This window comes from Monodelphis domestica, chromosome 3 (assembly GCF_027887165.1).
Source record: "Monodelphis domestica isolate mMonDom1 chromosome 3, mMonDom1.pri, whole genome shotgun sequence".
Classification (NCBI taxonomy): Eukaryota; Metazoa; Chordata; class Mammalia; order Didelphimorphia; family Didelphidae; genus Monodelphis; species Monodelphis domestica.
In genome coordinates this window covers 101201744-101224041 of record NC_077229.1, presented here as the reverse complement: position 1 = coordinate 101224041, position 22298 = coordinate 101201744, and the positions used below count along the sequence as shown (strand labels likewise).

Below are 22298 nucleotides of genomic sequence, written 5' to 3'. Positions count from 1 at the left end.
TGCTATTATAGTTATTGCTATTATCTTTATCTAGTTTAAGCTACATTTTATATGTAGCTTACAAAGTTATGTTTTACATGTAGCACACACTTGGGGGACCAGTCAATCAGTCATTTGTAAACACTTACTATATGCCTAGTATTGTGCTAAGCACAGTGTATATAAAGAAAGAACTCACATTCTAATTGAGACAACATGAAAATAACGGTGTATACAAAAGATGTATTCTCCCCAACTGGCCCTGGCCCTTATGTTTTGGGTTCCTAAATGGAAACTTCTTCTGCTCTCAGTATTCTAGGGGCAACTCTGAGGAGCTATCCTTTTTATATTGTTTTTGATAAGTCCTCCACGCTAGTGTGCTTTCCTTTCATAATCAGTCAGTAGCCGCACTTAACTCTCAGCAAGGGCATTTGCCAAGAAGATACTACTAGAAAAGTGCATATAAAATATTCCACACACAAATCCTGGGGCACACTCTCACCCAAATATAATATCTATGGCACTCAAATCTCCTGTAAAGGGTGAAATTATGGCTGAGACAATGTATAATTAATTTAGGTCACCAAGGATTTTATTTATAAAAATCCTAATGAAAAACCCAAATAATAAAATACCCAAGTCAGCTGCCAAATTTTATAGTGATTTAATTGATATAGTAGAGAAGATTTAGAAAGTAAGGGTTTGGACTGTGAAGGAGGAAGGAATCGACCTGAACTCCAAAAGGGGCTCAGCTGAGATGCTTGAACCTGAATCAGGTCAAGGACAAAACTCACTGCCAAAACCCAGACAAATAACTTCCACCACTCCCAAGATGTTGGAATGCCTAGCACGCTGCCAGCCAGAGTCACCTCTCCAGGGGAAGAGAAAGAGGCAGGACGTGCCGTGCCTTATATGGATGTTTTTACATCACTTTTCTGTGCCTCATGTGAACCAATGGGACTTAGCTTGACTTAGGACAGCCCAGAGGTCTTCTTTTGCACATGTCTGTTGAAGGCCATCTCCTCAGATAATTAAATCTTGAGTTTGATGTAGACCTTCAAAATCTTGTTAAATTGAGTAGGGTGGAGAATGTAGAGTTTCCAAGACCTGATTCTGTTATTCCAAGTATCTCCATTGTTATTGATCAGGAAATAGCTAATTCAGATCTTCTAAAGAATGGTCTGATTAGGGTGGAATAGTTTTAAAATTCACACTCCTAGTCCTCTAGTATTTCTGATCCTAGCTTAAATGTGTTGTTTGATATTGTCAATGGATAACTAGAGGGAGAAGGAGAGAGAAAAATTCCCTCTTCTGTTTTTTCCTACTTTGGATTCTAGGACTGGTGAATCGTGAACTGAAATGCTTTTATCCCATGACTGACCTGCCTCTTCCTTGGACTGCTGGCTGTTTTAATGCAGAGGCCCACATGACTTGTGTATACATAGTTATTTGCATGTTATCTCAATTAGAATGTTGGTTCCTTGAGGACAAGAACTGTGATCTTGTCTATCTTTATATACACAGTGCATATGGACCATATAAATATCTGATTCTTTTGGCCAATCACAAGATGTTTCTTGTGTCATCCACCTTCATCCAATGGCCCAAAGCCTATATACTTCTCTATAAATGACTAAGGACTTAATCACTCTTTTGTAGGAGAATTTCTTAACCCTCCTGGTATTGGGGCATAGTTACATCTTGTTTTTCCATGAAAACCATATCACATCTATTGATTTATTAAATTGAGATATCTGGGCCTTTCATGATTACTTTAATTGGGTTGACAGTAGACTCTCTTCCTTCCTTCCGTCCCTTTATAGATGCTCAGGTTAAATGCTTTGCCTAAGGTTACTAAGAAGCAGCATAAGTCAGATTTGAATCCAAACTCCTGATTCTAAATCCAAAGTTCTTTCCATTGCACCAAATTCCCTGGTGTCAGGACTCACAACAAAGGAATCTTTCTGAATTCTCCTAAATGCTTTTGTCTTCCCACTGATGATTATCTTTACTGTCTTTTACTACTATTATCCCTGTCTATGCTTTGGCTAAAACAGTGCCTGGCACATAGTAAGTGCTTAATAAATGTTTCTGGATTGATTGAGAGATGAGAAACTTGCTTAAGGTCATGTAATCAGTAAATATTAGAACCTAGATTCAGAAACAAGGATCCAGTCATCTTTCTCCTACGTCAGGATACCTTTTGAGGGGGCAAAAATATCATGTCTGTTCTGTCTTTCCCTGGAGATAATACAGAGAATGATACTTATGACCTAGAAGTTAGGGAGGGTTGGAAAAAAGGGGAAAAGGGAGGGAGGGAATGAGAGTGAGAGGCAGAGACAGAAATAGAGATAGATATATACACAGAAATATAAAGAGACATAGAAACAGAGACTGAAAAGAAGAGAAACAAGAAAAGAGAAAGTTCTGTAGGGAGAATTAGAGAGAGAACAATTAATTGAGAGGAAAGGAAAGAGGAGAGATGGAAGAGAGATGGATGAAAGGGAGGGAGAGATTAGTCTACTCTTTCAATTCTAGATTACCTTTTCAGTGGCCCAGGAAGTAGTAGTAGTCTCTCCGTAACCGAGAATGAAAATTGTCTTTGTGCGTTTTCAACTAGGTTAGATGAGTGTGTACAAAGACACTTGTGCGTGAGAGAGATTTAAGTGGAAGAGTCGGTGTATAGAGACAGTCCCACTCTCTCGGCGTTGGAAGCCTGGGTCCAGTGGCATTAAAGGTTGTTACACCTGGAGACTTCCTCAGTTGCATTGGATGACTGTGTTGCCTTTTGTGCTCCAACATGCCCTGAGCACTCCACAGTGCTTTGCTGCGTCGCCCTCTCAGCCGTTGAACCTTCTTGTTGGTTTCTTCCACCTGTTCAGCCGAAGCAGTCTTCACATGCTGGGTGAGTAAAGCCCTGGTTAACCAGGGGTCGATGACCCGCTGGCTACTCTCACAAGGTTTGGCTGGCCTGTCGAAGCCGTTGCCTGGGGTGTGGCCTCTGCCACATGCTAGCAGCTACTGGGAGCCACAAGTGAGAGCTGGGTGTCAGGTTGGGGTCAGAGGCTGGAGAGCTGCACTAGAAGGGCACGACAAGCCCTCCATACCAGAGATACTACCCTCTCTGAACACCCCATACACTCCAGGCCCAGGAAGTAGGAAGAAATGATTAGCATATTTTCGAAATTGGTAGATGACAAATAGAGTTGAATCACAAGTCTAACAGTAGCAAATGACAGGAAGATCATCCAAATGAATAAGTTCGTCCATTTCCAATTCTCTCCATAAATATATCGGGGGTGGGGGGGAATCAAACCCCAAAGCCCATTAGGTAGAATCCAGGCCTGAGCATATCTGGGTGACTGATTTCTACTTTCAGAGCAGACCTGGCAGTCCCCAGTGTCCTTAACAAGCACGGAGCTAAAGTTTGGGCTACATTCTAAAAGGGCAGCATAATGAATAGAGTGAGTAGAGGCACATTAGGGATACGAGTTGCATATCAATTGTGGGGCCTTGAACTCAAATTTCATCTTGTTCCCCTCCCCATAACTCCTTCCCATCTTCCCCAACTCTTTACCTTCACAGGTCTGCATCATCCACAGATGACAAATGGCACAGGTAATTTCAAATGTTGAAGCCACAGTTATGATTCCTTTCACAGGTGGTATCCAGGGAAGGTTCTGGAGACAATGTTTTGAAAGTTATGTAACAATAACATCTCTGACCTCTCTTATTCTCCTCCCCATCAATTAAGGAATAGCTTTTCTTTATGTCCTCCTTCTCCATGTTTTTAGTGCCTCCCCCTTAAATTGACTTGTATTTCCTTTTCTTACATATTCTGGATATAATTCAACAGTTACTTCATTGTTCTTCCTTCTCAAAGCATGGGTCAAGATCATTCCACTTAGTAAATTCTTGTATTTGGCTGTTAAAACTCTTCTGAACTTCATCCTATCCTATCTTTCCATCCTTTACACATATTGCTGACCTTCATTTATTGACTATCACCTAGGTGTATGGTTGCTTCTTATGAAACTCCATTTCTCATCTTTATGCTTTTGCTAAGGTTGTCCCTCACGTCTGGAATGCTCTCCCCCCTTTTTCAAGAGTTTGAGATTGAAGAAAGGGACAGGAACCTTTTATCTCCCTACCCTAGGTGACAGCAAACACTTTGCATATATAGTTGGGACTTCATCCACATTTGCTGAATAAAAGTTATGAGTTCTCAAGCAAGTTAAGGTTTTCATGATGAAACAGTGAGTAAGGAGTGCATTCTAGACATGGGCAATGTCTGTGTAAGGAAATGTAAATAAGAAATAGCTTGATGAGTTTACAGAACATTCCTGTGTGGCCAGAATGAATCATGCATGAAGGAGAGTGATGGGACAAAAGTCTAGGCTTGAACAGGACTAAGGCCAGAAAAGAGTTTATCTGAAATAGATCTAGAATTTTTAGTGGACAACAAGCTTATTATGAGTAAGCAGTGTCCTGTGGCAGCTGAAGACACCAATTAGATTTTTGACACAGTAAGAGATTGCTTTCAGGACCATGGAGATGATCATGCCCCTGTACTCTGTCTTCATCAGATCTCATCTAGAGTAATGCTTTCACAGTTCTAGGAACTGCAGTCTAAGAAGGATATTGGTAATGTGGCAAGTGTCCAGAGGAGGGCAGACAGAATGGGGAAAGGCTCTGAGTTTTTGCCATATAAAAATCAGATAAAGGAATTGGGTATGTTGAGCTTGGTGAAGAGAAGTAAGATTCAGGGAGACATGTAAGTGGTTGTCAAGCTTTTGAAGGGTTAGTATGCAGAAATGAGATTAGATGTATTCTATTTGGCCCCAGAAAGTGTGGAACAAAACAAAGGGTGGAAACTGCAAAGAAATAAATTTAGTTTTGTCCTAATACTTTAAGCTTCCAAAGTGTGGAATGGGTTGCCTTTAGAAGTGTTGAATTTGTACTCCTTTGAGGTTTCCAAGCAGAGGCTGGATGATGGATCACTTGTTGATATTATATTAGGACTCAGTTTTACAAATAGGTTGTACTAGATGGCCACTGTGGTCTTTTCTAGTATTGTAATTCTGTTGGATGAAGACTTAGGGATGGATGGGAATTTTTGAACCTTTCAGAGCCATCCTACTGATGAGGTTTTGTGTATATGTGGAGAAGGGAAATTGGAGGGAGTGAGAAGAATAGTGACTTTGAGAGGAAGGGTGCATTAGATGGAGTGACCTTAAGGTGCAGATCTGGAGGCAGTGACTTATGGGAAGTTTTTGGAGATGGTGCCTCCAGGAATGGTTGGATGTGTGTAGGAAGAAGCGATCAGTGGCTGGGAGATGGATGAGAAGTCAGTACTCTGATTCCTTATTTCTCTTTTGCCCTTCTTTTTTAGATATATCCAGTATGCTGGCCAGTAAACCCCTCCCCCCATCCCCTTTATGGTTACCTCTGAATGGTAGGATTAAAATCACAGATATAATAAATATCGGTATCCAAAATACCATAAAGAAGGCAGTGATGATGTTCCACCGAGGTATCTGTTGCTCAGTTCCCTCACCTAAGAGGAGATGGTTTAAATATTACTTTGGAATATTAGTTTTCTGCCACATGGGGGACTATTAGGCTGCATTAATAGAGAGATTCATAATAATTTTATACAGAAATAAGTCAGTTTTCAGAAAAAAGTGGCCAAAAGAGTCTAAAAAGCTCCTAGTCTGCTCGACTTGTCAGACAGAGAGAATCTTCAAGTATTTCCTCTCTACTGATTCCTTTTCTGCTACCTATAAATGCAACAAAGTTTTCCCCATCCTTTAAAACTCTTGCTCTCTACTATCCCTGACAGCTGTCATTCTATATCCCTCTTTTTTTCTCAGCCTATTTTCTCTTTCATTATTCATGAGCTTTGTGTACACATTAATTAAGGACATCCGTGATGAGGGTATTAGTAAGGAACAAGAAGGCTTTGGGCCAATGATGGATCATATCTTTATAGTTTTGCAAATGACTGAAAGCTATAGAGAAAAGGTGATACTTCAGGGTTAACTGTTAGTTGATTATGAGAAAGTATTGACTTTGGTAGAATAAAAACAGTTTTAAAGTTCTCTTCCAACAATGTCTCCCATCCACAGACCAAAATCATTTAAGATTCCCTGGAAGCTACAATAACAGAAACAATCCTGTTCAATGATGTTCTGATCACAAATATCAGGCAAAGAATAAAATAAAGAAGCTTATATAGGTTAAGGGTGATCATGATTGTGAGAGAGATTTAGTAGAGTGCTTCACTGAGTTACAATTTTCATTACTAGGAGAAATGAAGAGAGATGATGTCACTTAAGTGTTTCAGTAATAAAAAGACAATTTCTAGAATGAGGAATATGATAGTCTCGCCAGCATCTATCCTGCTTGTACTGTATTTGGATGTAGGGTTTGGTTCTGAAATGACAGTAATGATAACAAAAATGCATCTTAATAATGCTTTATAGTTTACAAAGCACTTTCCTCACAACAACCTGTGAGATCATCTGGGACTTGTATTAATATTGAGGCTCAGAGAGGTGGTGACTTGTCCATGGTCACCCTAATTGCAAATGGGACACTGGGTCCTCTGATTCAATTCCAAATTCTCCTTCATTTATGATCAAACGTAATCTACTTTGCTACTAGTAGCAATGCAATGGTCCTGGACAATCCAGAGGAACTCATGAGAACTAATGCTACTATCCACATCGAGAGAAAGAATTGTGGGTGTAGAAATGCAGAAGAAAACATGATTTATCGCTTGTTTGCATGGGTATATGATTTCGGGTTTTGGCTTTAAAAGATTACTCTGTTACAAAAATGAATAATATGGTCAGAAGCAGGGAGGGAAGAGAGGAGGGACAGAAAATGAATCATGTAACCATTGAAAAATATTTAAAAATTAAAAACAAAACAAAAACAAATTCTTCATTTGATACAAAAAGTATTGAAAAGCCAGAATAAATCTAGAGTTTGGAGAGTATTGGAGACCATGTCATCAGAGGAACAATGAAAGTATTCTCTACTGTCTTCCCTCTATAGAAACCTTTAAGAAGAGATAAGTAAACCACTCCTTGGTGATACTGTAGAGGGGATTCTTATTCAAAGTGTGAGTTAGATTAGATGACCTCTGAGGTTCTTTCTACCCTGAGGTTCCATGATGCTAAAACTTGTGTCCTATCCAGCTCCATTCTAACATGGTCTGACCCATATTTTCAGCCCAATTATAGGCCTAGACTAGTGGCTTTTGGGATATCCACCTGCAGGTAATAGCATCAGATAAGTGAACAAAAATCAGAAAAATCTGCAATAAAAAGGGTTCACAGGAGATATTTTGGGCTTTTTAACCAGAATGCACTGGCAGAACAAAGAGCTAAAATATGAAGATAGGAGAAATGAAAAGGTGAGAAGTAACTCTAAGTTAGATTTCCTCCTAAGACTTTACAGATAAGAGCTGAGAGCAGCTTCAGTTTGCATTAGGGTTTTGGCTGCCACATGCTAATTGCAGATCAAACTTATCTTGACAAATAAGAAATAATGGGAATGAAAAAATATCTCTTTGGTAGCCCTGAGTATAGCAAATAGTTGAGAAAACTCAGAAGAGATGGCAGCAAGAACAATAAAGAAGTGAGAGTTTTCATTTCAGCATAAGTTGATGGAAGTTGCTGTAATTTGCAGGGAGAAGGCTGCATTTCTTAACGAGTCAACAAATAATTAAGTGCATGTATACACACAAGGGCTGTTCTCCTTTCTAAAGTAGGAGAAAGACTGGAGGCCTGGGGTTAGAGCCATGGAACTGAGGTAAGATTAGGCTGGAGCAGCAGGTGTGTTGTTGCCCAGATGCCCAGATCCAGGTAAGAGCTCCTTTGCTTTTCATTTTCTTTCCTTGTGGAAGTTGCCCAGGGAGACCCTTCAATTGCTCCCATATTCCCTGCCCTATCCCCCCACTACCTATTTCCCCTCTGCAGTATGGAGAGTGGAAAAATATTGATTTCTGCCTTACTGGAGGAAACATGAATAGTTTTATCCCTTTTGTTGTTCATTTGGATTACAATGGACTTGAAGCTGCCAAACGGTCAATTTACTATGATTTTTGTCTGAATATGTGGAGTGGGAGAGAGTTAACCTCAAAATGGAGAGCTTTTCTTTGGCTCAGGCTGTGGTGGCAGCAGACTCAGTTAGACCGTGTGTCTGAAATTTTAGTGATATATAGATCATGCCTTTGACTTTTCCATATTTGAACTTGGAGAGACTTTTAAGCCAGTCGCAATATGAAGTGATGTATCAAGGATGCATATATGTACGCTGTAACCCTCTACAATTGGTCAACTCTCTTTGGTTGGCAGTAGAAGGCTCCTGATATTATTTAGCTCTTCCTTCACCCATAACCACATTGGCTAGAAGTACAAATGTCAGTTCCTACATGTGACTTCAAAAAAATCAACTGGTCGGTTATAGGATGAGGTGGCTTACTAAATAATTCATATAAAGCTATTTAATGGGGCAACTAAATGGCACAGTGGATAGCGTGCTGGGCCTGGAGTCAGGAAAATTCATCTTCCCAAGTTCAAATTAAATCTCAGCTACTTATTAGCTACGTGACCCTGGAGAAGTCACTTAGCCTCTTTGCCTCAGTTTCCTCATATCTAAAATGAACTGGAGAAGGAAATGACAAACTACTCCAGTATCTTTGCCAAAAAACACCCAAAATGGGGTCAGAAAGAGTTGGATGTGACTCAAACTGACTGAATGACAGTAACAACAAAAGCTTGTATGAAAAACACGTTGTAGTTCTGTTGGAGTTGGGAATTAGTTTAATTTCTGGAAAATAGTTTGTAATTTTATAAAAAATAGTTATCAAATTGTTCATCTTCTTTTAAATATGAATTTCACTATTAGAAACAAACCCCAAAGAGCTAAGGAAGGAAAGGTTATAGATAGACAAATATGTAGAACTATAAGCAGTGTTTTTATGGTGGCAAAAAAACTTAAAAAAAAAAAGAGAACAAATTGATTTCCCATCAGTTAAGAGGATATCTGACCAAATTGTGATTCATACAAACACATATATCTGTACACAAAATATACATAATAAATAGACTATTATTGTGCTATAAGAAATTATGGATATGAATGTAGAGAAACATGGGAACTTGTAAAAACTGATAAAGAAGAAAGTAAGCATAAATAATAAAACAATGACTATAATAATGTAAATTAAAAGAATGTTAAAAAAGTCTTTGGAAAAGAAATATGAAATTATGTTGTCAAAAAGCTGGAAGAGTATGGGTGTAGAATGGTATTTAGGGAGTCAGGCCCTTGGCTATATTGATTGTTTTTGTCTGACATTTTTTGGTTACAAAGTAAAATGACCCACTGGACTGTGATGTGATAGATGGCATATTCAGAAATAAATACTGTGTGAAAACAAAAGGTACAGATAAAACTATTCATTTTTCTTTAAGAAAAAAAAAAACCAAGTTGATTTTGGGGAACAGCAAGTTTGATTTGAGAATGAGACGTAGCTAAGAATCTAATTCTAATAAAAACAACCTCCCCTGAATAAGGGAGATAATATTTTCATAGCACTGCTCTGCTGAGGACATCTGAAGTATTGTGTTCAGTTATGAGCTCCACATATTGCAAAGACGTTGATGCACTGAAATAGTTCCAGAGAAAGATATCCAGGAAGGGAGGAGAATAAGTATTTATAGAGTGCCCACTCTGTGCCAGACACTGTATAAAACATTAACCTCACTCCACAATATCTCATTTGATTCTGATGACAACATTATAAGTTAAGCTCTATCCCTACTTTACAGTAGAGTCAAACAGAGGCTAAATGATTTTCCCATGATAATGTAGCCAGTATCTGAGGCTGGATTTGAACTCAGATCTTCCTGAATCCAAGCCTAGTGCCCTCTCCACTGTGCCATTAGCTGCCTTGATGGTGAGTGGATTTATGGGTATGTCTTTTGGAAATTTTTTGAAGGAAAAAAAGAGATCTGAGATAGAGGGGAGATTTAATCTTTGCCAGGGTAATGGAGAGTGGAAGAGGATAACACAGAGGAGAAAGAGCAGGAAAAATACAGTTGTATGATGACTATTTAAATACACATTTGAGGTTCTTTAAAAAAAAAACACTCTTACCTTCCATCTTAGTATCAATACTGTGTATTGGTTCCAAGGCAGAAGAGTGGTAAGGGCTAGGCAATGGGGGTTAAGTGACTTGTCCAGGGTGACACAACTAGGAAGTATCTGAAAACAGATTTGAATTCAGGATCTCCTGTTTTTAGGCCTGGCTCTCAATGAACTCCCTAGTTACCCCTTGAGGCTCTTCTTGAAGAGGAAAGAGTTGGATCATCTTGAGAGGATGAAGCTGCTTATTCTCTGAAGGATGATAGAATAGACCTCTAGTCGATGTCTGATAAAAGATCATCCAGTTAGGGAAAGAGGAATAAGAGAAGAATTGTAATTGGTGTTTCCTTACTAAGAGACACTAAGGCATCTATTTGCCTTCCAGGGATCATTCTCTCTCTCTCTCTCTCTCTCTCTCTCTCTCTCTCTCTCTCTCTCTCTCTCTCTCTCTCTCTCTCTCTCTCTCTCTCTCTTTCTCTTTCTCTCTCTCTCTCTCTCTCTCTCTCTCTCTCTCTCTCTCTCTCTCTCTCTCTCTCTCTCTCTCTCTCTCTCCAAGACAGAACAATTAACTTACCAAAAATGTATAACAATTGTTCATTTTCTGTTATTTGTACAGACCCAAATGATCTGAAGGAATAGAACAAGTATGCCAACGAATATCATATTGGGCAAGAAACTAAAGATTGAACTACCATGGATTATGTTTCTCTTAATACTGTCTATTAATATTAAGTGATACTGAATTGAAGTAAGGTGATAGTAAGAGAATACGTAATGAATTCAAATCACTTGGCTCCAATGAAGTACCTCCTCATCCTCTGAAAGAACTAGCAGAGACAATTCCTGAATCTTTGACACTGATATTTGAAAGATCACAGGAGAAGGGAAAGTGTACTGCAATATTGGAGGAAGACAAATGTGATTTTCAAGAAAGGGAAAAGGAGAGTCTGAAAATTACAGGCCAATGAACTTGATTTTGTTGGGAAAATTCTAGAAATGAAAGAGGGAGAAAATGATTACCAAGAGCATGTATGGCTTCATTGAACAAGCAGTGCCAGACAAACACCATTTCCTTTTTTGATAGGATTACTAGGCTAGTAGATGAGGGAAATGCTGTAGATAGAGTTTTCCTATAATTTTAGCAAAGCTCATGATCCATTATCTCATATTAGAGTTGTGGATAAGATGGAAAGGTATAGGTTCATCCAGTATTTCTTTCTTCTTTGTTTTCTCTCTTTCATCACCAGTGTCCCCTCTCATCTTTCTTTTTCTCTTTCATTATTTCCCTTTGCTCATCTCCTTTTTCCTTCTTTACCTCTGAGACCAATATTGCTAAGCTGGTTTAAATTTCCTGTCATGGTTTCCATATTTCAGGACCCAAGTTTCCCTGCCTCTTCTGACAACCACCCTCAACTTGTCATTATTCAGATGGGAAAAAATATCCTCCCAATTCTTCATATTGAAGCCCCCAATCTCTAGAACTTCACATTTGACTCCTCACCTGAGACAAGTAGTTCTATTCCAGCTTCTTCTTGATACAAACCATCATCAAAATGGCATTTGTAGTGTCCTTTGTCCGCGGCTGTAATGTTCCATATCCTCAGGGTGACATTTCCTCTAGTGATGGCATCTTTCACCAGCTCTGTCCTCCCTTGGAATTTAGGGCTTTGATTGTCAAACTTATCCTGCCCATCTTCATAGTGATGCACTATTTCCAGAGATTGGAACCAAATAACCTTCATGGATTGAGCATTTTTTTGGGGAGACAGGTAACATGGTAGGTCTGCCTTTCTTCCTACCCAAGCCTGGATGGGTTCTGTAGGTCCAATCACTGAAAATTGCTCTATTGAGGAAGAGAAACGAGTTCGTAGAGAAAATATGTAAAAGAGAGGGGAATTAGGAGCTATAATGGGACAGAAGAAGGCATCTAGAAAGAAGAAGGAGCAGAACCTATGGAAGAAACCAAGGAAGAAAGGACAGGATGATAAGGATATTGAGAAGACTTTGGAAGGGAAAGAAGAGAAACTGAGAGCTGTTTGGAAGAACTGGTAGTTAATTAGGGAATGACTTGGGAAGTAATGGGAGTGAGATGGGAGGGCAAAAGACTTTCTAGAGTTATACTTCAGAACTCACCTGATAACCCACCTGATAACCCCTTGGGAGCCAAAGAGAAGTAAATACTCCTACCTGAAGCCAGTGTATGTGTCTCAAGCAAGAGGAAGATGAGAAAGCTGGAGAGAAAGGAGCCTTTAGAATTGACAATCTCCATTTTACCTAAGGAAAAAAAAATACCCTGGAGACAGGGTGTTTATGACAGGGTGAGATGGTGTCAGTGTATCTGGGTTCTATAACGTCTTTCCTAGGCAGGCCCAAGAGAATGAGAGAATTCTAAAAGTGAGCCCTTAGATTCACTTGTCTTCCTTTCCATTCAGGCCACCTTCTTTTTCTAGGTTTCTTCCCATCCATCTCTGTACTCTTGTTTATACTATTTTATGTACCAGAAATGGCCTGGCCTTACCATATCTATCCTTTTAGTTACTACTTTCTCTCCAAGGATTGATCTCCATGAAAGTCGTTCTAACATTTTTAGCCCATAGGAATTTCTCTTAAGGAAGAACATAGTAAAGAGATTTAATGTTTTGGAGACCATGGAGACCAAGATATCTAGATCTAAGGGAAAATTGATTTCTTCCAAAAAGGAGAAAATCTGTTTGGATTTAGGGCAAAAATAAGGATTGGCAGAAGAGTTAAGAAGGAAAGCCAACTTACCTCTTAAGTTTCACTGAACTGTGCTGTGTAACTACTGCATACAACTGTTGTCTTGTGCACTGTGTCCTCACTCAGCAGGAAATTCACTTCTGTCATAGGACTGGTAGAAAAGGGTGGCTCTGGGAATACCACTGGACCCAAAAGTTGGCTCTTCAGTTACAGTTATGTTTTTTACATCTGTTCTCTTCAGGAATTTGTATCCCCACCCTTGGTACTCCACCCCTCATCTTTGGCCTGAGTTTTTCTGATAAACTATAAACTATATTGCAGAAGTGATCAGACCAGAGTGCTGGACAGAAGAAACAGACTTTCTCTCATTCCAGATCCTTCTTGGAGAAGCAGTGGCATGCATGCCCAACCAGCACTCAGGTAGCTGTTCCATTTCCCCTCTTCCCAGTGCCCAGCACATTTTTTTGCATGCCTCACCCTTCTGTCCAGCAGCCCAAAGCAAGCACTTTCTCACTTAACTCTCTCTGGGGCACTTGAACTCAGAAAAGATTTGCCAACCCTGTTCTAGGTCCTGGGTTTCTATTAACAGTTTAAGAATTAGCTTTTTGGGTTTCATTACATTGCTGAGTCTTATTGTGCTTGCAATCACTAGCTCCCTCAGGCCATTTTTTCTTTATATTTTAGCACATTTCCCTTTTGTTCTCACCAACTGGACAAATACCAAACATGAACATTTCCCTATACAAAAAACAATAAAGGATTATAGGTGAGATTCTGAATATCTCCTATATATATATTTTTTTTTTCTTCACCAGATTAAAAAATCTAAACTGCTGTCTAACTATTCTTTCATCATCATGTGCTAATACATTGATCTTTGGGATATTACTATACTGTAAAGAAATGACAAGGGGGAAAATTAAGGAGGGGGAAGGACAGGGAGTATAAAAAGGGAGGGAAGGAGACGGGGGAGGGGAAGGGAGCATAAAAAGGGAGGGGCTAGAAAGGGAAGCATATCAAGGGAGGGGACTAGGGGGACTGACCTAAGGTAAATCACTGGTTCAAAAGGATATAGCTAAAGAAGAAAGGTCAGAACTAGGGGAAGATATCAAAATGCCAGCAAATCCACAAATGACAATCATAACTTTGAACGTGAATGGGATGAACTCACCCATAAAATGTAGACAAATAGCATATTGGATTAGAACACAAAACCCTACCATTTTTTGTCTTCAAGAAACACATATGAGGCAGGTTGACACTCACAAGGTTAGAATTAAGGTTGGAGTAAGACCTTTTGGGCCTCAACTGATAGAAAGAAGGCAGGAGTTGCAATCATGATATCTGACAAAGCCAAAGCAAAAATAGACCTGATCAAAAGGGATAGGGAAGGTAAATATATTCTGTTAAAAGGGAGTATAGACAATGAGGAAATATCACTAATCAGTATGTATGCACCAAATAGTACAGTATCTAAATTTTTAATGGAGAAACTAGGAGAATTGAAGGAGGAAATAGACAGTAAAACCATATTAGTGGGAGACTTGAACCAACCACTATCAAATTTAGATAAATCAAATAAAAAAATAAAAAAGAAAGAGGTAAAAGACGTGAATGAAATCTTAGAAAAATTAGAGTTAATAGACATATGGAGAAAAATAAATAGGGACAAAAAGGAATGCACCTTCTTTTCAGCACCACATGGCACATTCACAAAAATAGATCATACACTAGGTCACAGAAATATGGCACTCAAATGTAGAAAAGCAGAAATGATTAATGCAGCCTTTTCAGATCACCAGGCAATAAAAATATTGATTGGTAAGGGTACATGGAGAGCCAAATCAAAAATTAATTGGAAATTAAATAATACGATACTCCAAAATTGGTTAGTTACAGAAGCAATCATAGAAACAATTTCATTGAGGAAAATGACAATGGTGAGACATCTTTTCAAACCTTATGGGATGCAGCCAAGGCAGTACTTAGAGGAAAATTCATATCCCTGAGTGCATATATTAACAAATTAGGGAGGACAGAGATCAAGGAATTGGAAATGCAAATCAAAAAACTTGAGAACGAACAAATTAAAACCTCCCAGAAGAAAACCAAACTAGAGATCCTAAAAATTAAGGGAGAAATTAATAAAATCGAAAGTGACAGAACTATTGAGCTAATAAATAAGACTAGAAGCTGGTACTTTGAAAAAACAGACAAAAATAGACAAAGTACTTGTCAATCTAATTAAAAAAGGGAAAGAAGAAAGGCAAATTAACAGCATCAAGGATGAAAAGGGGGATCTCACCTCCAATGAAGAGGAAATTAAGGCAATCATTAAAAACTACTTTGCCCAACTATATGGCAATAAATATACCAACCTAGGTGATATGGATGAATATTTACAAAGATATAAATTGCCTAGACTAACAGAAGAAGAAATAGATTTCTTAAATAATCCCATATCAGAAAAAGAAATCCAACAGGCCATCAAAGAACTTCCTAAGAATAAATCCCCAGGGCCTGATGGATTCACCAGTGAATTCTATCAAACATTCAAAGAACAGCTAACCCCAACACTATACAAACTATTTGACATAATAAGCAAAGAGGGAGTTCTACCAAACTCCTTTTATGACACAAACATGGCACTGATTCCAAAGCCAGGCAGGCCAAAAACAGAGAAAGAAAACTATAGATCAATCTCCCTAATGAATATAGATGCAAAAATCTTAAATAGGATACTAGCAAAAAGACTCCAGCTAGTGATCAGAAGAATCATTCACAAAGATCAAGTAGGATTCATACCAGGGATGCAGGGCTGGTTCAATATTAGGAAAACCATCCACATAATTGACCACATCAACAAGCAAACCAACAAAAATCATATGATTATTTCAATAGATGCAGAAAAAGCCTTTGATAAAATACAACACCCATTCCTATTAAAAACACTGGAAAGCATAGGAATAGAAGGGCCGTTACTAAAAATAATAAACAGTATATATCTAAAACCATCAACTAATATCATCTGCAATGGGGATAAACTATATCCATTCCCATTAAGATCAGGAGTGAAACAAGGATGCCCATTATCACCTCTATTATTTGACATTGTATTAGAAACACTAGCAGTAGCAATTAGAGAAGAAAAAAAAATTGAAGGCATTAAAATAGGCAAGGAGGAGACCAAATTATCGCTCTTTGCAGATGACATGATGGTCTACTTAAAGAATCCTAGAGATTCAACCAAAAAGCTAATTGAAATAATCAACAACTTTAGCAAAGTTGGAGGATACAAAAAAACCCACATAAGTCATCAGCTTTTCTATATATCTCCAACACAGCTCAGCAGCAAAAACTAGAAAGAGAAATCCCATTCAAAATCACCTTAGACAAAATAAAATACTTAGGAATCTATCTCCTGAGACAAACACAGGAACTATATGAACACAACTACAAAACACTTTCCACACAACTAAAACTAGACTTGAACAATTGGAAAAACATTAACTGCTCATTGATCGGACGAGCTAATATAATAAAAATGACCATCCTACCCAAACTCATCTATCTATTTTGTGCCATACCCATGGAACTTCCAAAAAATTTCTTTACTGATTTAGAAAAAACCATAACAACGTTCATTTGGAAGAACAAAAGATCAAGGATATCCAGGGAAATAATGAAAAAAAAATACAAAGGAAGGGGGCCTTGCAGTCCCAGATCTCAGACTATATTATAAAGCAGCGGTCACCAAAACAATCTGGTACTGGCTAAGAGACAGAAAGGAGGATCAGTGGAATAGACTGGGGGCAAGCGACCTCAGCAAGACAGTATATGACAAACCCAAAGATCCCAGCTTTTGGGATAAAAATACACTATTTCATAAAAACTGTTGGGAAAATTGGAGGACAGTGTGGGAAAGATTAGGATTAGATCAACACCTCACACCCTACACCAAGATAAATTCAAAATGGGTGAATGACTTGAACATAAAGAAGGAAACTATAAGAAAATTAGGCGAACACAGAATAGTACACATGTCAGACCTTTGGAAAGGAAAGACTTCAAAACCAAGCAAGACTTAGAAAGAGTTACAAAATGCAAAATAAATAATGTAGAATACATCAAATTAAAAAGTTTTTGTACAAACAAAACCAATGTAACTAAAATCAGAAGGGAAGCAACAAATTGGGAAACAATCATCATAAAAACCACTGACAAAGGTCTAATTACTCAAATTTACAAAGAACTAAATTGTACAAAAAACCAAGCCATTCTCCAATTGATAAATGGGCAAGAGACATGAACAGGCAGTTCTCAGCTAAAGAAATCAAAACTATTAATAAACACATGAAAAAGTGCTCTACATCTCTTATAATCAGAGAGATGCAAATCAAAACAACTCTGAGGCATCACCTCACACCTAGCAGATTGGCTAACATGACAGTGAAGTTAAGTAATGAATGCTGGAAGGGATGTGGCAAAGTAGGGACACTAATTCATTGCTGGTGGAGTTGTGAATTGATCCAACCATTCTGGAGGGCAATTTGGAACTATGCCCAAAGGGTGATAAGAGACTGTCTGTCCTTTGATCCAGCTATAGCACTGCTGGGTTTGTACCCCAAAGAGATAATAAGGAAAAAGACTTGTACAAGAATATTCATAGCCGCACTCTTTGTGGTGGCCAAAAATTGGAAATCGAGGGGATGCCCTTCAATTGGGGAATGGCTGAACAAATTGTGGTATATATTGGTGATGGAATACTATTGTGCTAAAAGGAATAATAAAGTGGAGGAATTCCATGGAGAATGAAACAACCTCCAGGAAATGATGCAGAGCAAGAGCAGCAGAACCAGGAGAACATTGTTAACAGAGACAAACACACTGTGGTATAATCGATTGTAATGGACTTCTCCATAAGTGGTGGTGTAATGTCCCTGAACAATCTGTAGGGATCAAAAAAACATTATCCACAAGCAGAGGATAAACTGTGGGAGTAAAAACACTGAGGAAAAGCAACTGCTTGACTACCGGGGTTGGGATGATATGACTGAGGAGAGACTCTAAATGAACACTCTAATGCAAATACCAACAACATGGAAATGGGTTCGAGTCAAGAACACATGTGATAACCAGTGGAATCATGCGTCAGCTATGGGAGAGGGAAAGGTGGTGGGGGGAGGGGAGGAAAAGAAAATGATCTTTGTTTCCAGTGAATAATGTTTGGAAATGACCAAATAAAATAATGTTTTTTTAAAAAAAAGAAATGCCAAGGGGCCACCTGGGTGGCTCAGTGGGTTGAAAGCCAGGCCCAGAGAGAGGAGATCCTGGGTTCAAATCTGGCCTCTGACACTTCCTAGCTGGGTGACCCTGGGCAAGTCACTTAACCTGTTTGCCTCAATTCCTCATCTGTAAAATAATCTGGAGAAGGAAATGGCAAACCACTCCATTATCTTTGCCAAACCCCGCCACCCCCCAAAAAAATCCCAACTTCAAATGGGGTCAGAAAGAGTCAGATATTACTGAAATGACTGGACAACAGCATTAAAATAAACAAAACACATATACACATAATGCTAACCTTTTCTGATACAGGGTTGGGAGGGAGGAAGATAATTTAGAACTGAAAAAGTAATAAAAATAAATAAAATAAAAATATGGTTGATTTTTTGATCCAAAGTGCAGGACTTTACAGAATTTACATGATGTTTTATTTTCCAGTTGGTGGAGTAGAGAATGTTACTAATTGGAAATGGAGGAGCATCACAAAAGGCCTCTTTGCCCATGCAAAGATATGGAGGTGGAACGTGAAATATTGTATGCAAGGGAATATGAAGTAGGACACTTTGATTGGAATATAATGTGTGGGAAACATAACATGAACTCAGCCTAGAAAGAGGGGTTGGAGCTAGATTGTCATTCAAGATAGACTGCTTTAATCAAATCATAGAATTGTGTACCAGCATCTTATTGGCCAATGTGATGTACAGATACTAGCCATCTCCTAGAGGATCTTTCTTTGAAGACATTATGAGATGGTTCACATGCATAGAAAAAGGAACAAAAGTTACGAGCAGCTTTTGTGGTGCTTGTGAGTTTATGAGAGAATAAGGGAAGAGTTTAAAGGAGAGGATTTGAAAGGACTGTGTCATGGTGAGAAGAATAGAAGGATTATAAACTATCCTGCCAGACCTCTTTTTAGAGAGGTAGATTGCCTACCTGTGTGTTCACCTTCCTTTAGCTGATGTGGGTCCAGAAAGATTCTTAAGAAGCACAATTAAAAGTCCTTGTTTTTTGTCTTATTCTGTGACTCTCTAATATTGCCTAGGAGGTGCTAGAGGGATTAACTGTGCTCTGGGATTAACATTTTAGAACAGACAACAAGAATTAGACCAGGCCAGAACAGAATCAATGCACAGGTCTCAAGTTTTCCACTTGAGATGTTATAAGGACACACAGTTTGGCAAGTAAGGACTTGTAAACCAGCTGAAGAGATTGTCAATTAACAAAATATATACAAGCTTTACAAACAAGAATAGCAGAGTTGCATGAAATGGGCTTGATACAACAAACATTACCCCTGGATTACAATTTGCACAACATCAAACCAGGAGACAGTATACATAAGAAAATTTCAATAGAAAATTGGCTATGGAAATACAATGAACTGGACCACATGCAGTATTGCTTACTACCCCAGCAGCTAGGAAAATGTAGGGATAGACTTATGGTTCCACTTTTCCCACATAAAACCAGAAAAATCCAATATCACAGTCACAGACATAGGAGAAGAATATATCTACATAAAAGATAGTGCTTAGAAATGAAAACACAAACTGATTAACATCAAAGTACACCACAAAGAAAGAATAGTGCCACATAATTTTCAAGACAACAAGATCCCAGCAGTCAAGCACACTACAGTGATAAGAAGACAATTTTCCAACCCAGAGGAAAATATTTTAAAGCATCCCAGTGGAAAAGCATCAGGAAAAACTGCTTGAGAGAAGAAATAAAGAGAAAAAGCTGAAATGGACAGCTAAGACTTTGAACTTTGTAAATTTGTTTATACAAGAAGAGGACAGACAGAAAATGACTTTTATGTAAGACTGAATGCAGCAAAAGCATAAAACAAAATTAATTTCACAAATTAGCGAAATGGCATGCAACATTACATAACTTAGAAGAAAGAAGAGAGTCATCAGTCAACATGAGAAGTAGAAATCTGAAGAAATTTGATAAATATCCATTCAATACACTATTAGACACAAAACACCAAATCACAAACTGACATATATTAGGAGACCTTGTGTAAATAAATGAGTGTCTGAAATTGTATTTATGCAGAATGTAAATATGTATATAGTTAGTTCCATAAGGTCTTAGGCAAACAGAAAGATCAATACATATTTCTATTCGACTAACCTCAAGATGCATAAACAATGTATATTATTGTATTATATGTAAATAATCTCTGTAAATAATATATATACTATAATTAGGTTAGTAACAGTGTTAGGGTCTATAAATATATAACAGCATGTATATATGTTGTACATAAGATTAGGTTATAGATTAGACTAGGGACTTAGGGAATAGTTATAATAAGTAGGGAATAAATTTGGAGTAAAGTTAAGCATAGCATAGGCAGTTAGTTATACTTAGGAATAGACTTAAGCTTCATTTACAGATAGTAAACTTTTACTTGTTTATTGTAAAGTTGATGCTTAAATTGTGTTTAATGGAAATATATATTTATATATAGATAAAATGGTTTGCAAATAATTATAGATAAATTCCCATTTTGGGAGAATGTTTGTATTCGTTTAACTTAGCAAGAATAAGTAGTATTAGCATTAAGATTCAAATTTCTTTGTAATGGTTTTGTTCAAACATTTATTGTACTGGATTGATTATAAAACCCTAAAAATACCCTTACCCAAACTTTACTGCAAAAAATTTCTCAGAGTAGATATGATTAGCATAGAATAGAGACAGAGTAATTGAGGGAAGTTTATTATTTTTGGGAGAATATTTAGAAAGTAAATTTAGTAGCTTGGTAAGTATTAGAAATGTAAGTGACCTTGAAAGGTCACAACAAAAAAAGGTGATTATTGTGGAAAGGAAAACTGAATCAAGTGTTGGACCTTTCTGCCCCTGAGGTGGAGCAAATAGCAGTTGGAATGTTAGAATGAAGATTGATGGACAGCGATGACAGTTGGGGGGCAGGTGAGGAGTGACTGGGAGAGTGACAGTTGCTCTCAAGGGGACTTTTTTATCTGGCCATCATACTGGAAGGAGCACTCTCTCCCTGACTCTGGATAGAAGTACCTCTATTCCTGGATTTTTCCCAACTGTATGCTCTGCCTGGATTCCTGTGATTGTGTCATCAATCAAAAGGATTTAAGGGGAACAGTTTGAATTGTAAGGCTAGTCTTTAAGGTGTTAGTCTAAAAAGACAGGCCCAACTAGCTATGAAAATCATTACCTTTTCTTCCTCTTGCTGTCTACTGCTAAAACTTTGAATTTAAGAAAGCTAGCATAGATTAGCATAGACAGGAATAAAAAAACCCTCCACCAGCCTGTGAGGCCTGGCCTCAGCTCAAAAGCTGAGAGAGACTCAAACCCAATCTGGGGCAAATATAGGGAAATTCTTATTCCCTCTTCTCTGATACCTTCCCAATCCAAACTTGTTATTAAATTCAACTTGAGTTAAGCAACCCACAGTCAGATAAGAGGAGAACTATCATTCAGAGGGACATAGAGGGAGCAGAACCTAAGGATAGCTATTCAACCACAAATAACCATTCAAATCCTTGCTGGGTGACCTTGGTCCAGGGGGAGGCTTGTCCCTCAGGAGGTCCATGCTTACCTGTCCTGGGGTATCTTCAAAATCAATCAATAGAGAATACATCCCCTCAGGCTATCATTGTTGGCACATTTTGTGGGAACCCCATTTTTCAAAGATAGCCTCTCAGCAGAGGGTACCTCTCTCCTTTTATCTCACCAGCATCCATATTCCCTCTATCCCTTCAACTCCTCCATTCCATGTTACAAAACCTTCCTTATCCTTTGTACCTCTTCAATCCTCTACAGTCTTCCTTTAAATATTACATAATTAGGCCCTGATTCAAGGACCTGTTATAGATTTATTTTTCTTTGCTTAGAATTTTTCTCTTCCTTTCATAATGCGACAATTTTCTATATTCCTGGCTACTGATTGGGTAAGTACATAATTGCTACTACTGGCTTGTGGAACATAAATCACTTTAATTGGGCACTTATTCAAGGGCCTGTTATAGTTTTATTTTTCCTTACTTAGAATTTTTACACATAAGACTTTGATATTTTATATTTCATCTACAAGTTATTTTTTCTCTTTTATTTGGATTTTTAAATGTTTTTTATTTCTTTTGCAATTGATTCATATACCTCATTAC

At 38.1% G+C, this 22298-nt stretch overlaps 1 protein-coding gene across 1 annotated transcript; it reads right to left on the bottom strand.

Annotated features, from left to right (window-relative positions):
• Positions 1-11185: 11185 nt before the first annotated feature.
• LOC103100411 (myelin-oligodendrocyte glycoprotein-like) lies at positions 11186-12419 on the bottom strand. The gene is made up of 2 exons (XM_016431997.2): positions 12325-12419; positions 11186-11980 (listed from the first exon to the last, which is right to left on the bottom strand). Exons 1-2 carry the CDS (start codon positions 12404-12406, stop codon positions 11613-11615), a joined length of 450 nt encoding a protein of 149 aa, XP_016287483.2. The 5' UTR covers positions 12407-12419; the 3' UTR covers positions 11186-11612.
• Between the last annotated feature and the right edge of the window lie 9879 nt (positions 12420-22298).